This window comes from Desmodus rotundus, chromosome 7 (genome assembly GCF_022682495.2).
Source record: "Desmodus rotundus isolate HL8 chromosome 7, HLdesRot8A.1, whole genome shotgun sequence".
Taxonomy (NCBI): Eukaryota; Metazoa; Chordata; class Mammalia; order Chiroptera; family Phyllostomidae; genus Desmodus; species Desmodus rotundus.
Genome location: NC_071393.1, coordinates 67,261,842 through 67,276,514, shown reverse-complemented (window position 1 = coordinate 67,276,514; position 14,673 = coordinate 67,261,842). Strand labels below are relative to the sequence as shown.

At 39.3% G+C, this 14,673-nt stretch overlaps 1 protein-coding gene across 8 annotated transcripts in view; it reads right to left on the bottom strand.

Annotated features, from left to right (window-relative positions):
* SLC12A6 (solute carrier family 12 member 6) overlaps window positions 1-14,673 on the bottom strand; it is a 110,323-nt gene that overhangs the window by 4,861 nt on the left and 90,789 nt on the right. For all 8 annotated transcript variants that reach the window (XM_053929022.2, XM_053929021.2, XM_045202048.3 and 5 more), the window contains 14 exons: window positions 14,468-14,566; window positions 14,132-14,189; window positions 12,093-12,267; window positions 11,683-11,801; window positions 10,229-10,327; window positions 9,109-9,228; window positions 8,241-8,345; window positions 7,450-7,618; window positions 5,867-6,062; window positions 5,115-5,284; window positions 3,821-3,952; window positions 3,123-3,230; window positions 2,729-2,913; window positions 2,209-2,342 (listed from right to left, as the gene is read on the bottom strand). In XM_053929022.2, the coding sequence (XP_053784997.1) occupies window positions 2,209-2,342; window positions 2,729-2,913; window positions 3,123-3,230; window positions 3,821-3,952; window positions 5,115-5,284; window positions 5,867-6,062; window positions 7,450-7,618; window positions 8,241-8,345; window positions 9,109-9,228; window positions 10,229-10,327; window positions 11,683-11,801; window positions 12,093-12,267; window positions 14,132-14,189; window positions 14,468-14,566 (1,869 nt within the window). The remainder of the gene's footprint in view (window positions 1-2,208; window positions 2,343-2,728; window positions 2,914-3,122; window positions 3,231-3,820; window positions 3,953-5,114; window positions 5,285-5,866; window positions 6,063-7,449; window positions 7,619-8,240; window positions 8,346-9,108; window positions 9,229-10,228; window positions 10,328-11,682; window positions 11,802-12,092; window positions 12,268-14,131; window positions 14,190-14,467; window positions 14,567-14,673) is intronic.

Genomic DNA, 14,673 nt, shown 5'->3' with positions numbered 1-14,673 from the left:
AGAGTGGCGGAGAGTGGGACAGACAGAGCGGTGGGTAGCACCCCTCGGCCCCACATTCATGCACAGATAAACCCCACATTCATGCACAGATAAACCGGACAAACGGCGGGGAGCAAAGCAGACCATGCAACCCAGGGCTCCAGTGCTGGGGAAATAAAGCCTCAAACCTCTGATTGAAAGAGCCCATGGGGGTTGGGGTGGCAGCAGGAGAGACTCCCAGCCTCACAGGAGAGGTCGTTGGAGAGACCCACAGGGACCTAGGGCGTGCACAAACACACCCACTCGGGAACCAGCACCAGAGGGGCCCAATTTGATCGTGGGTAGCGGAGTGAGTGACTTAATTCCGGTGGAGAGGGGAGTGGGCGCCATTGCTCCCTCTCGGCCCCTCCCCCACGTACAGCATCACAGTGCAGCAACCAGCGTTACCCCGCCCCAGAACACCTAAGGCTCCGCCCCTTTAAGTAACAGCCGAGCCAAGATCAAAAAAAAAAAAAAGGCCCAAATGACAGAACACTTCAAAGCTCCAGAAAAAATACAACTAAGCGAGGAAGAGGTAGCCAACCTATCGGATGTTCAAAACACTAGTTATCAAGACGCTCACAGAATTGGTTGAATCTGTTCGAAAACCAGATGAAAAAATGAAGTCTATGGTAAGAGAAACAAAGGAAAATGTACAGGGAACCAATAGTGAGGCGAAGGAAACTGGGACTCAAATCAACGGTGTGGACCAAAAGGAAGAAAGAAACATCCAACCAGAAAAGAATGAAGAACCAAGAATTCGGAATAATGAGGAGAGGCTTAGGAACCTCCAGGACATCTTGAAACGTTCCAACATCCGAATTATAGGGGTGCCAGAAGGAGAAGAGGAAGTACGAAAAATTGAAAACTTATTTGAACAAATAATGAAGGAGAACTTCCCCAGTCTGGCAAAGGAAATAGACTTCCAGGAAGCTCAGAGAGTCCCAAAGAAGCTGGACCCAAGGAGGAACACACCAAGGGACATCATAATTACATTACCTAAGATGAAACAGAAGGAGACAATCTTAGAAGCAGCAAGAGAAAAGGACACAGTTACCTATAAAGGACTTCCCATAAGACTGTGAGCTGATTTCTCCAAAGAGACCTTACAGGCAAGAAGGGACTGGCAAGAAGTATTCCAAGTCATGAAAGGCAAGGGCCTACATCCAAGATTACTGTATCCAGCAAAGCTATCATTTAGAATGGAAGGGAAGATAAAGTGCTTCTCAGATAAGGTCAAGTTAAAGAAGTTCATCATCACCAAGCCCTTATTATATGAAATGTTAAAGGGAGTTACCTAAGAAAAAGAAGATCAAAAATAGGAACAGTAAAAATGACAGCAAACTCACAGTTATTAACGGCCACACATAAAACAAAAACGAGAGCAAACTAGGCAAACAACTAGAACATGAGGGTTGTCAATAAGGGAGTGGGAGGGGGAGAGGGGGGTAAAGGTACAGAGAATAAGTAGCATAGATGATAGGTGGAAAATAGACAGGGGGAGGGTAAGAATAGTGTAGGAAATGTAGAAGCCAAAGAACTTGTAAGTATGACCCATGGACATGAACTGTAGGGGGCGAATGTGGGAGGGAGGGGGTGGGCAGGATGGAGTGGAGTGAGGGGGGGGAAATGGGACAACTGTAATAGCATAATCAATAAATATATTAAAAAAAAATTCTTTTCCTTAGTGGTACTGGTGGGAATGGGCCCGTCAACACCACTGCAGTGCTGAAGTGGTCCCACAAAATTTCTGAGATCAGAGTATGAGAAAGAACCTTTATCTCTCTCTTTTTTCCTTCAGAGGAGGGTCCACTTCAACTGCTTCTCCCCTCAGACCATCCAAAAGAAAGAGGCTCTGCAAATGCGTAGAGCCTGAGAAAAAGAAAGGACGTGGGTATTCAATCTCCAAGAATCTCGGGAAGGGTTCTGTACACAGTAATAGAAGTAATGTTGAAAATAAATATACCACCTAAAAAGCCTTTAGGGTTCCGAGAGAACATATTACACTCCCATCTCTCTAAAAGATTAATCTCACTGCTTTGTAAGAATCCTTGCCTAAGACTTAAAAGTCTTCCCTCCTCAAGAAGGGAATTTTGGTGGAGACAATGACTTTTACAGTTATCTAGTAGTCTCACCTAAAAAACTAGCTAGTATTTTCCCTACTGGTAGCTCCACTCTTGGAAAGGATACAGTTTTCATCACCCTCAGGGTTTCGGGGTGGCCCTGGCATATTCAACAAAACCAGCTTTGCTTCATGTGACTTGTTAACTATAACCTCATTGAGCTTCACTGCTGTGTGCATCCGCCTCACATTAGACTGGTCCCTGGGGAGGGAAAGGGGCAGGAGGGAGGGCTAAGAAAGGTGGTTAAGGCAAACAGAAAACTAGGCATATAGTTAACAACCTTAAAAAACTTGATATACAGAGCTTTTTGCTTTAAGTATGAATAATGTAATGAACAAAATGATTTCCTTATACTATTAGTATCTTGGGTTTTCTCATTCTATATTTGCTTGTTTTATACCAGGAACACAGTATAGAGAAGAGCGATGGTTAGCTTGTGTATAATGTTAATTGGTAGCTGATATGCATGGGCAAACAACAGAGAGATGGCTGGATTTGGGGTGAAATGAATATACTGGCAAAGTCACATCTGTTGCAGTGACTAGGATATTATGTTATATGATAAGCTTATGAGTTGGAAAACTTACGGGCGCATGTTAAGCAGGTCCTGGAATCCTTCCATTGACTTGGCCTTTTGCCCCCGGGATGCCATGTACTTGTCTTTTGTCCAAGTCATGTGCACCTTCTCTTGATAAGTTTCTGTCTCTTCATCCTCATCAGAGCCAATGCTGGTCAATCGTAACATTGAATTCCGGTCTTTTACCAACTGTGCCTGTGGAAGGCCCAACACAACTCTGACTCTATACCCAAATTTCTCTCATGCTTCATCTTTCAATTATTTTGTAACAATAATGTGATTGTAGTGGGATAACTGATACAGTGAGAAGGAAAGAATGTCATCTTATAAAAAAAGCACAGTATCATCCCTTTCAGTGACAGCCTTCATAGGGCCAGGATTAGATTAGTGCAGCAAGGTCTTACCTCTCTGTCCCGCTCTGTCTTGGAGAGTCGCATGTGCCGGAGCATCTGGGACCTTTGCTCCATCATCAGAGTGCGTTCATAAGTATAAGCTGATATGTCACTGTCATGCTGTCGCAAATAGCAAAGTGGGCAATAAGCACAAAGGAGAAAGAAGGATGAACCACACATTTCCATTTCCACTCACTAAATTAAACCAGAGAAAGATTCACAATATTGACCTAAGATTCATCCCTATTTTGTTTAGTCATTGAGCTACATAAACACAATATTGTAGATTGTAGATCAAATCCAGAAGCCGTGAGAATCTTTTCCATAATCTAACCATTACATATGTGTTCCATAAAATACAAAACACAAACACTAGCCTTTTAAAAAAATACTGCTAGGTTATTGAAAAGCGTCTGTGATTTTAGCATGACTATATTAATGAAAACAATGAAATTATATTAAGCAGACAAGAATCTGACAGAAATTTGAGGGCCAGGTAACAAAGAAGAAAACAAAAATTAAAAAATCATCAAACACATATCACATACACATTCCACTTATCTAGATCAATATATTAGGACTGTATTGGAACTAAGGGATTGATACATATTTGCAGCTAAAGAATTTTCCAAACCAGAAAAGGTATTAGGAAGACAGGATAGGGGAGGGTGGAGGGGGCGTTTCTTTGACCTCATGCTCAGCTTTCTTACCATCTCCACCACTTCCACCTCTGCCTCAATGCGCAGGTGATACAGGAAGGTGGCCAGGTCCTTCTTCATCTGAATACTATTGTCCTCTAGTTGGGCTACTGTGAAGATCCGTATGCTGCATTTTCGCCACACCTGACAAAGTACCACACATACATGGAAAATCTGATATAAGAAGGCAAAAGTGAGCTATTTCTTAAAACACAAGGCATTTTTCCCTAAGAACATCTTGCTATTATCAGGGTATTGGTTCCTGGCTTCCTACTTGCAACATTATTGTATTAGGTCAAGAGCTTGACTGAGGAACACATTAAATAATGTTTTATGGAGTTCTTAATTTCATAACAAGAAAACACCTGGCAAAAAGGAAGAGATGGCATGTGGTACATTAAGAGGGCGCTTTATTCAGGTAGCATATTGACAACACCGTGCATATAGACTATTATTCAAAATTTCAGTTTGTCACATATACATACACACACACTCCCTTGGATTTCCAAAATTTGAGACCTTAGTCTTTTTAAAAATTAATTTATGTATTTATTGATTTTAGAAAGAGACAAAGGGACAGAAGGAGAGAGTGTCAGGATGGGCGGGGATATCCGCCTGGCAGCCTGAGCCCGACGGGAACCACCAATGATGGATTGCTGCTTTGTTCGAGGAGACCAATCCCTAGCCCCGGAGGGGAGCCAACCAGAATTTGGTGCATAAAACCCCGCCATATTCCCTGCTTCCGCTCGACTTCCTCGGCCCACTCCGAGGACCAGAGAAGCTCGCCCGGGTGTGCAAACCTCAATAAAATTCTGTACTGCCTAATTTTGTGGCTGATTGGCATTTCTTCCTTGGCGGAGCCTAAGAAAACCTTTCAAAAAGAAACACTGATTTGTTGTTCCATTTATCTATGCATTCACTGGGTGATTATTTTATGTGTCCTTCCCAGTGATTGAACCCACCACCTTGGAACATCATGATGATGCTCTAACCAACTGGGCTATCTGGCCAGGGCTGGTCTTTTTTTTTTTTTTTTTTTTTAAGAATGTGTTTACTTGTTAATGTTTTTTCCAAGGGCTCATATAGAACTATTAAGTTACATAATTTCATTTGGAGATAGGTAAATATCAACCACAAAGAAAATATTTCTCCTAAGGTTGAAAGTAGTTATCATGGGAAAGCCAAGAATAATCCCAACTCTTCTAATTCTAAGCCCCAACACTATGTGATGAGAGAGGAATAATTTATCTAATAAACAGGACAGAAGTTGAGGGAGAAAGACTTTTACAAATGAAGTCTGAAATACCTTGTGCTGTTTGAGTAAGAACGGTAGCAGCATGAGCATCCCCCCGTCGTGCACAATCCACCACACATCGATGTTCCCCTCAGAAAACTGCTCCACGTTGCTGGGAAAGAATGAGATGTTTTTTGCCACTAGCAGGGCCAAGTGGGCAGCAGTTGTCACTCGAACTGTGCCTAGGGAGAAAAAAGAGAGAATCAGGATTAGCAGGGAAGAAGCCTTAAGAACGCCCTGCTTCCTACCATGACAGGAAAGCAAGGATAATGTTCCTTTACATTTCTTTCAGCAAGTGTCCTATTCACATAGTAGGTTATACCTCAGCAAATAACAAAAAAATCACTGAGAAAAAAAGCTAAGAGAATTAGATTGAATGCCATGATGTATATTACTAGATATATTCTGTTTACTACATTTCTAAGGGGGGATATGGGAATTTGGGAGATTTTGAAGTTGAGGGTCAATCCTTGCAATTCCTAAGAGAATTCAATGTGGAAGCTCACAAATGAAAATGTCAATTTTAGAGATAATTCCTAACATAAGACTTGACAGAGATAAAAATTCATGAACATAATGTAAAGCTAGAGGGTGTGAGTAGAATAAGGTTATTACTACTAGAGGTTATTTAGGTGCCCTTATAAGACTATGCTTCAGCAAGGGCAGAGTCTCTACTTAGGAGGCTAGGGAATGGGGTTAAGGTAACAGTATTTAACTGCATCCCCTATGTGGGCCTGTGGGATAGTATGAAAAGTGTTTTGTACCAATGAAAGTCTTCCAAGCCCGAGCATCTTCACTCTGGCGCCAGCCATTAGGCCATCCCATCACCACCGTGTTATGCTTCATGCCCCCAAGGCCACATGACTGGATGAGGTGGGAAATGCCCTCTTTCAGCTTGGCGGCCACCACCAGCTGGCAGAATCCTTTTACCTTCTCTGCCTCCATTAGGTTCTTTATAGTCTGAAAGAAAGACATAACTTCTATACTGAATTGCTTCATCCTGGACCTTTTAACTTATTACTCCTTTTCTAATTTCCTTCTTTTTTCCAAACTCTGCCCAAGACCATATCTCCTACAGAAAAGTCCAAAAGTTAAAGTCATCCCAATAAAATTTCATGATCCTTTGTCTTATTCATGAAGGGCTAACTAAACGTACAGGCGGTCGTCTACATGTAGTTTCCTCTGTCTTTTTCTCTGTTTTGCTTTTTTACCCTTAACATACCCCCAAAATTGACAATAGGGACCTTCACAAAATGAATCATCAATATTCTTTCTTAACTGACCAGGGTGAGTGTCAATTCACTCACCTTCCTCAGTCAGGCATGCCTGGACTCATATTACTAGAAATTTAATCTGATAATTCAGGTTCACTTTAGAATTTTTTCAGGTATGTTTTCCTTTTTGTCTCTCCTATTTCCATAGATTTTCGACATTTTAATGGTGATTACTGATGATATTTGTATTTGCTTTACTATTCTTTTACTTATTCAAGCCAATTTGGAGGTGATATTTTTTTTTTGATTTAATCTTTATTGTATATTTTTCTATTACCATTTAGTCCCCTTGAGATGATATTTCATTTCCTCTTTCTCTATCCTGTTGGTGGAACGGTGAAGGGAATAATGATGTGGAAATCGATATGGTTTTCCCAAAGGATCAGATTAAGTTAGTAGTAAAGCTGGGATATTATAGAGAGTCTCTTGATTTCCAATCCTGTGCTTTTTATTTATTTTTACCATCATTCTGGACTAATACATTTTCAGCCTTTCTAGTGTTTAAGGTTTCAAAGCATTCCAAAATGAAATCCAGTAAAAATTTTGAAATGTAATTGAAAATTTCTCTAAAAAAAGGGTTAATTCTATTATTTATAAGAATTAGAGTGAAAACTACTTTCTTCTTCGGGGAGAACTTTAATATTAAGTAAGCTAATCAGAAGTAGCAAAGAAATCTTGCTCATGATACCATGCAGATTAGTAAACAGGAAGAAGGGTTGCTCATTGCTCCTTGTTGACAAAAGACTGAGAAAAATCATCTCCAAATTCCAAAGGACAGATTTATTTACATGACTCTGTCAGGGATGAGTTAATGTTTGGAGTCTTCTGGAAATAGTGCTTAGCCTCAACAATCTTATAGATTAGTAATGCTTTAAATAAGAAGAAAGAATACATTACTATATTCTGGCTCATCTTATTATTTGGGAGAATATGATTGTTCAAAAGGCAGCATTCAGATGGAAATATTCTAGATTACTCAGGAAAGGGATTAACTTGGATATCTGAAGTCTTAATATTTAACATCACAAAACCTTAAGCTAAATTCCACTGAGTCAGTAAGCCTTGGCTATTACCTGTTCAGCAGCTAAAGCTTCACCATAGTTTTCCAGGAAGTTCCCCACAATGACAGAGCCTACAATAGTGAGACCCTTTCCTGCTTTAAGCTGTGAAGCAAAGGTAAGGAGGCGAGGATGCTTGACGTGTAAGTCTTCATCTAATTTCAGCAACACGAGCAACTGAGGCCTGTAAAGAAATTGGTAGGGGTGGAGTACGAGTGAGGGGTATGGTGTGGGTGAGGAAAACACTGGGTTAGGGGAACAGAATGACAAGTCTATCCTTTAATTCAGGAGATCTACATAAAACATGTAATTTGACAGAAGGAAGAGATTAGAAGAAACCATAAAAGTATAGAATTATTTTGAATCCTTCCAGTATTATCTTAAGTTGATCAATCTTCAAGGAAGAATAAAAAAGGTAGAAATCTAGATCATAAATCACATGAAGAAAAATGAATAAAGAAATCAAGGATATGGGACAGTTCAAAACAGGTCCCTTACGCCAATTCCTTGAGCCACAGGATTTCCTTATCCTGTATCAACGGCACACACATTTCTGTGTGCAATTATATGCCAAACACCACTAAAGATCTGTTCCATTGTCCTTCTAAAAGTCTGTTATTTATACTAAAATTTTTTTTTTACTGAGGAAACATTTATAACATCATATAAATTTCAGGTATACTACATTCCAATTCGACATCTGTATATGCTATTGCATGCTCACCACCAGCAGTCTAGTTTCTATCCATTGCTCTATATTTGACCCCTTTCACCCATTTTGCCCTCCCTCCACCCCCCTTGTTTACCTCCAGTTTTTAGTGTGTGGAGGTCCTTCCTCCAGGCGAAGCAAAGCAAACCGAGCTGCGCTGAGGGACAGCCCACGGATACCATCGCCCCATTCTTTCTCAGCTCTGGGAAGAAGAGGACAAAAGAGTAGGAACAGATTTAAACCACAGCAAGTACAATTTCAAAAAATTAAGTTTATTTTTTCTGAATCTAAAAGTAACATATGCACAAGGTAGAAGATTAAAACTCATATTAATGATCTACATAATGCTCTTTACTAATGTAATAAACTCCCTGTAAGCAGATCACCACTAATGTTCCTCAACAGACTGTACTGTGCCCCCGTGAAGAATAAAGGCTAGAAGGGTCACTCACTTGTCCTTCTGTGTAACTATTCAAAAGCAATAGTGTAAAACAGCAATTTGAATTGGGAAATTAATACAGACCCGAAGGTTATTTTGAAAATATGGGAAAAGTTTATTCAATGTAATCTTCTGTGTCAGTGTTACTTATTGCTGATTTTTGCAAATCGTTTGTCAAGTCTTAGTTGTTACAAAGTTATTCAGGACTAACTTCTCTTTAATTTCAAAGTGATCCTTTGACTAAAGAGCTATTTATATTTGTGTTATAATTTGTTTAATACTCATTATTATTTGAGTATGTCCTTTTAGTTACATTTTTTTATCAATCCATTCATACTTTCTCAACAGGTTCCCCTTGCGATTAAAAGCTGTGCCTACAGGATGGCTTAGAGAATCATCAGGGGCACAAAATTTAGTTGTGAATAAAGTTATCTGGATCCTAATACAATTTTGGGAGCATTGGCTCTAACCAAGTAGCCAGTTTTGGGATTTTTGGCAGTGATCAAGGTCAAATCCACAAACTCACCCTTGGTACTCAATGTACTTGTAGATCATACCAGCTATTACCATAGCTACGATGGCATAATACCAGGAAGAAATGAACATCAAAGCCAGACAGGTACTCATTCCCATGAAAGAAAGGGCCCTAGAAAAATGAAAACAGAAACACAAACAAAAAAGTGTTCTTCTAAGTAGCTAAAAAAGAAGCCTGTACTCGAGGGGCTTTTTAAACTGTGGTGAGACCGCTGCAGACAGAACTTGATGCAATAACAATGAATTAGACAACTATATTTACTAAAGTTCTTCTGTGCAATGAACTTCTTAGCTCTGTAATTCATTTCAAAGAATAAATAAGAGAGCTGCTGATCTGGTGATTAGAATTTAATGGAAATATAGGATTGTTAGAGAACAAGTACATACAGGATACATTAAAGAACTTTTAGCTATGAGAGAAAAGAAATGGGAAAGAGATGGCATGGTAGCTAAAAACATTATGGCTCCTTTAGGACAGAGGAGACTTGAACGCAGCAGCAGCATTTCATTGGGCACTTTAGTACATAGGAAGCACTGTGCTAAGTGCTTTAGAGTATCTCAAAAACAACCCTATGAGATAGGTAACACTATTAGTACCATTTACAAAGAGTAAAAAGAAATGTTTTGGTTATGTGCTTTGTTGACAGTTACAAAACTAGGAAATAGTGGAGCCAACATTTCAACTTAGGTCATTGGACTCCACAGCTCATACTTTTAACTACTAAATGAAATTTTCACAAGGAAGAGAGCTTGACAATGAAACTGATGAGAATACAAGGGCACAGATAGAACGCAGTGAAGTCCAGTGCTTAGCTAAGAGGGAAATGGAAAAAGAGAATGCAAAGGGAAAGTTGTTTTAACCTGAAGAATGAAGCAGGATGAAAATATTTATTTCATAGTTTTGGTCTTTATTCACAAGTGGGTGTTATCAACTATTATAAAGCATATGAAAAATATGGTAGTAGGTTGAGAATTCAGGTAAGCATTGAAAATTGAAATAGCTGGCCAAGAAAAAAATGATATCAAGATCCCAGAATCTCCTACTTTTCTAAGTTCAATGGTGGGCTCTCTCTGAATTTGGGGGTGAGAAAGAAGTTTTTAAGCAAATTTACCAGTGGTAGTAGCGGAACCGGGGTCTCCAGTTGGGCGTTCGAAGTAATGTTTGCAAGGCACATGCCAAGTTCACAAAGAGGTAACACATGAGGAAAAACCTGGCAGAATAAAAAAGTAAGATAAAGTAATTATTACTATAAAATGATTCTTCAAAGGCTATTTTAAATACCTTTGCTGTATTGAAGCCTTCATTCTAACCCACTAACTTTTGATTAAGACTAGCAAGTAGAGAAACATATATTCTCCCCACAAACCTGCTGACTCTCTTATGCTCTCTCTCAGCAATGATACAACCACTTTTCACCCAGGTGTTTTCTCATCCTTGTTCCAAATTCACTAATTAAGTCCTATGGATCCTGCATATTTAAAAATCTCTACCATTACCGTAGCTGGTGTGGCTCAGTGGACTGACTGCGGGACTGTGAAGCAAAGGGAACCCGTTCGATTCCCAGTTGGGGCACATGCCTGGGTTGTGGGCCAGGTCCCCAGTAGGGGGTATGCAAGAGGCAACCACACATTAATGTTCCTCTCCATCTCTTTCTCCCTCCCTTCCCCTCTCTGTAAAAATAAATAATTAAAATCATTAAAAATAAATAAATAAATAAAAATCTCTACCACTATCACCTTAGTTCAGACTCTCATTGCTTCTTTGCTAGTTGAATAAGCTCCTAATTGGCATTCCTAGCTCGATTTCAGCTTATTTCTAATCTATGTTTTATACCAAATTGATCATTCACCCCTTCTTCCAGGTGAAAGTTCCAGGTACTTTGTGATCTGGCACTACCTGCTTCTCTGGTCTGATGCTTCCCAACATGCACCCTCTACTCCATCAGAGCCTAATTGCTTTCAGCTCTCTGGATGTGCTGCATTATCTCATCCCTCAATTCGTTCACACACATCCTCTGCCCCTCAGAATAATACCTCTCACCCCTTTGTTGCTTAGCAAATAACCAGTCTTCCTTCAAGAGACAAGTGTCATTTCCTCCAGAACACCTTTCTGGACTCTCAGTCCATTTAGATGCCTCACTTAAGAGCCTCACAGCACTCAGGGTACTGTGAGCACTCAGGGTACACTTTTACCACAGTATTAATCACACTATACAGGGATCATCACTTCCTTCATCTTTGTATTCCCAGTATAATGCCCAGTGCCCTGTAGGTAGTAAGTTATCAGTAAGTCACAGAGGAATGAAAAAAGCTAACAGTAGTAGTAAATGCTACCGCCGATTGATAATGGTCAGAAATGAAGGCAAAGAACATTTGAAGTTACATGGTAGAAGAAATTATGGCAATTGGCCATACACAAAACTTCTCGGGAATATTTATTATTTAGGTGAAGTTATACCTGTACTTGGCTCACTCTGTTACCACTACTGTTTTATGCCTGATGGAAATCAACATGTATTATATGTTGCACAAGCAAGAATAAGTAAAGACAATAACTGGCTCTTACATGGAAAGAATTGGGGCCACAAGATCCAGAGAGGCAATAAGGATTCCCAGCTCTGCAATGGCGGCAGTCAGTAGTAAAGCCCAGGTAGGTTCCCCATTGGCTTTGCTGTGACCAAAAACCTGTATAAAGAAAACATCAGATATAGGAATGTGGGGAGAGTCTGAGTCGGTGCCACAGTTTTTGATATCTATAGATAATATCTAAAGATAATACTGTTACAACTGTACTATCTTTTAAACACCTTTATTCAACTTACATATAAACTTACACTACGAATTTAGTGAGTATTATAATAAAAACCTACATATCTTCATATTACATGATGTAGTAATTTCTAAGCCTATAAAGACCACACTGTTTCTCACAAGACTTGAGAAAAAAGGAAGAGGGCACAAAAGAGGGTCACTCACCCTCAGAAAGGGTATGATGTTATCCTTTGCTATAGCCTGTAGCAGCCGCGGTGCACCTGTGAGACTCTGAAGTCCAGCCCCACATGTTGAGAAGAAGGAGCCAATAACAATCACCCATGGGGATGGCCAAGATAAGGTACCTACCACCAGATTCCCTTTCACAGCATCCCCAAACCTGAGAGAGAAATAAGAGTGGGGAAATTTATTCTGGAAATTACTTTAGACTGGTACAAGAGACCTAGCTTTCAGCCTTTCTCAGCTCTTGATATGTCTTCCTCACTAAGCTTAATCACTTCTAGCTTTTGACTTAAAGTGACAGACATGTGACTCTTTCACTTGAATACTTAGGGGCCATTGTTGAGGTACTATGGGCCTAATTTCAATATTGTTGTGTCTCTGGGAATAGGGAGGCCTGTGCAGAGAGGGGGAGAGATGAGGGAATTTCCGGTCAATGGAGCAGTCAGAACATACAGAATATTTATCAAGTTAGCAGTCTTACATGGACATGGTTTGTGGTAGCCCAAAAGAATTACAATACTAACATCAAAGATCACTAATCGCAGATCATTAAAACAAATATAATAATGAAAAAGTTTGAAATAATTATGAGAATTACCAAAATGTGACAGACACAAAGTAAGCAAATGCTATTGGAAAAATGGCACTGATATACTTGCTCAATACACGGTTGCCATAAACCTTCAATTTGTAAAAAACTTAGTATTTACTAAGTACAATAAAATTAGGTACGCCTGTGTTAGGGTTCCTGTCCTCAAAGAACTCAATCTAGTAGTTGCAATACAGTATGGCAAGTGTGATAATACAGCATGTTCAATATAGTGGTTGAACAAAGGGAGGAGTGGTTCTCTCTGTTTGGGAAAGATATATTTGGAGTCTGGGAAAGCTTCATAGAATATTTATCTATGAATATTTATCTATCACAGAACACTTAGTCTACTCTTAGAGGGTGAATATGAGTCTGGCAGGTGGGAATAACCCATTCTAAGCAAAGGAAACCACATAAATATGTGGATGGATGGAGATCTGAAACAAGGTACATTTAAGTTACAGAGCATAGGGAGTTTATGATGGAATGGCAGGAGATGAGATTAAAAAAAGTTGGACAGGACTAGAGCAAAGTAATGGGTTTTCAAGGGCTTTGACAGGCTCTGAAGCAGGAAGGTTTGTATGACCAAATTTTGTGTTTTAGAAAAATCGTTCTGGTGGCAGCACGTGAAGAAGGATTACTAGAAAGTGGTAAAACTGAAAGGGTGACTATTACAAAAGATCCTGAAGCCCTATACAAAATGACAGGAAAAAAAAAGAATAGTGGAAAGAATAAGATCTATTAAGATGAAAGGTGGAATTTACAGGGCTTAGAAAATACAATAATTAGATGAGGGAATTGATGGGAAAAAGTCTAAGATGACACCTAGGTTTCTGTGAAAAGGGTAAATGGTGAGACTATTAACTCCCCAAGACAGGGAAAATGGGAAGAGATAGAACAGGTTTCAGGGAAAGATTCTTCTAGGAATTTCCTGCAAAAACACATTTTATACTCATAAGTGAGAGGAAAGGAAAAACACTTAGCAGCCTTCATGAAGGAAATGAAGAAAGTTTCAAGTGTTTATTTAGAACGCCAAACAGATACATACTTATGTCTCATAGCAGAGATGCCAGAGACACTTGACAGTTTTTTACTTGCCTTCCTTACTTTCGGTCTTGGTTTTCCAACAGCCCTTAATGTACAGAAAAGTCATTATTGTTCAGACAAATTCACTACTTCATCAAAGAGCTATATTTATCGCATTTCACATTTTAAAATTTTTTTGCATTTTACCTATTTTTGACAACATACTGGCCCTTATTATTCACTAATCTTTTTTTGGGAACTACAGACTGTACATATATTTCCTAATTGTTAGTCATGATATTAGATACCTCAGATTGGGTTTTGAGTTTTGAGTCTTGGGACTATGTGGGATGATCAGACATGATAGAAGACAGACATAGTTATTACAAGGAAATCAACTACTCACTTGTCTCTTAGAACAACGCCTTCAATACATGCGCCAAAAAGAACAACATTGCTTAAATCTATCCATATTGAGAGTCAAGGAAACTGACACTCACCCTCTAAAATGAGGTAGAAAGTAGGCACTCAGGATATTTCTTCTATCAGTAAAATTAATTGCTACATTTACTAATCCTATAAATCCTTTCTTGCATTTTAAAGATGAGGTGGGTAGATTACCTGGTGAGAATTGAAGTGGTAGAAAAAGATATCTTTCTTACCAGAACAAAAACACTAATCACCCTAGATCCTCTGGATGTTCCCATAACTAAGACTCAGGCTGGGTCCATGAAAAGGATACACACAAAGGAGGTGGTCAGGATGGCGAGGATAGTGCCAATGGGAATAGACTTTTGAGCATCTTTCAGATCTCCAGATCTGTTTGATCCAGCCATGATGCCTTTAGGGAAGAAAAAAGAACAAGTTAACTTCTTAAATTCCTGGACACTTTGATATTCAAACTGATACTAAACACAAATTGAGGAACTCTGAGAATATAATTTTGTC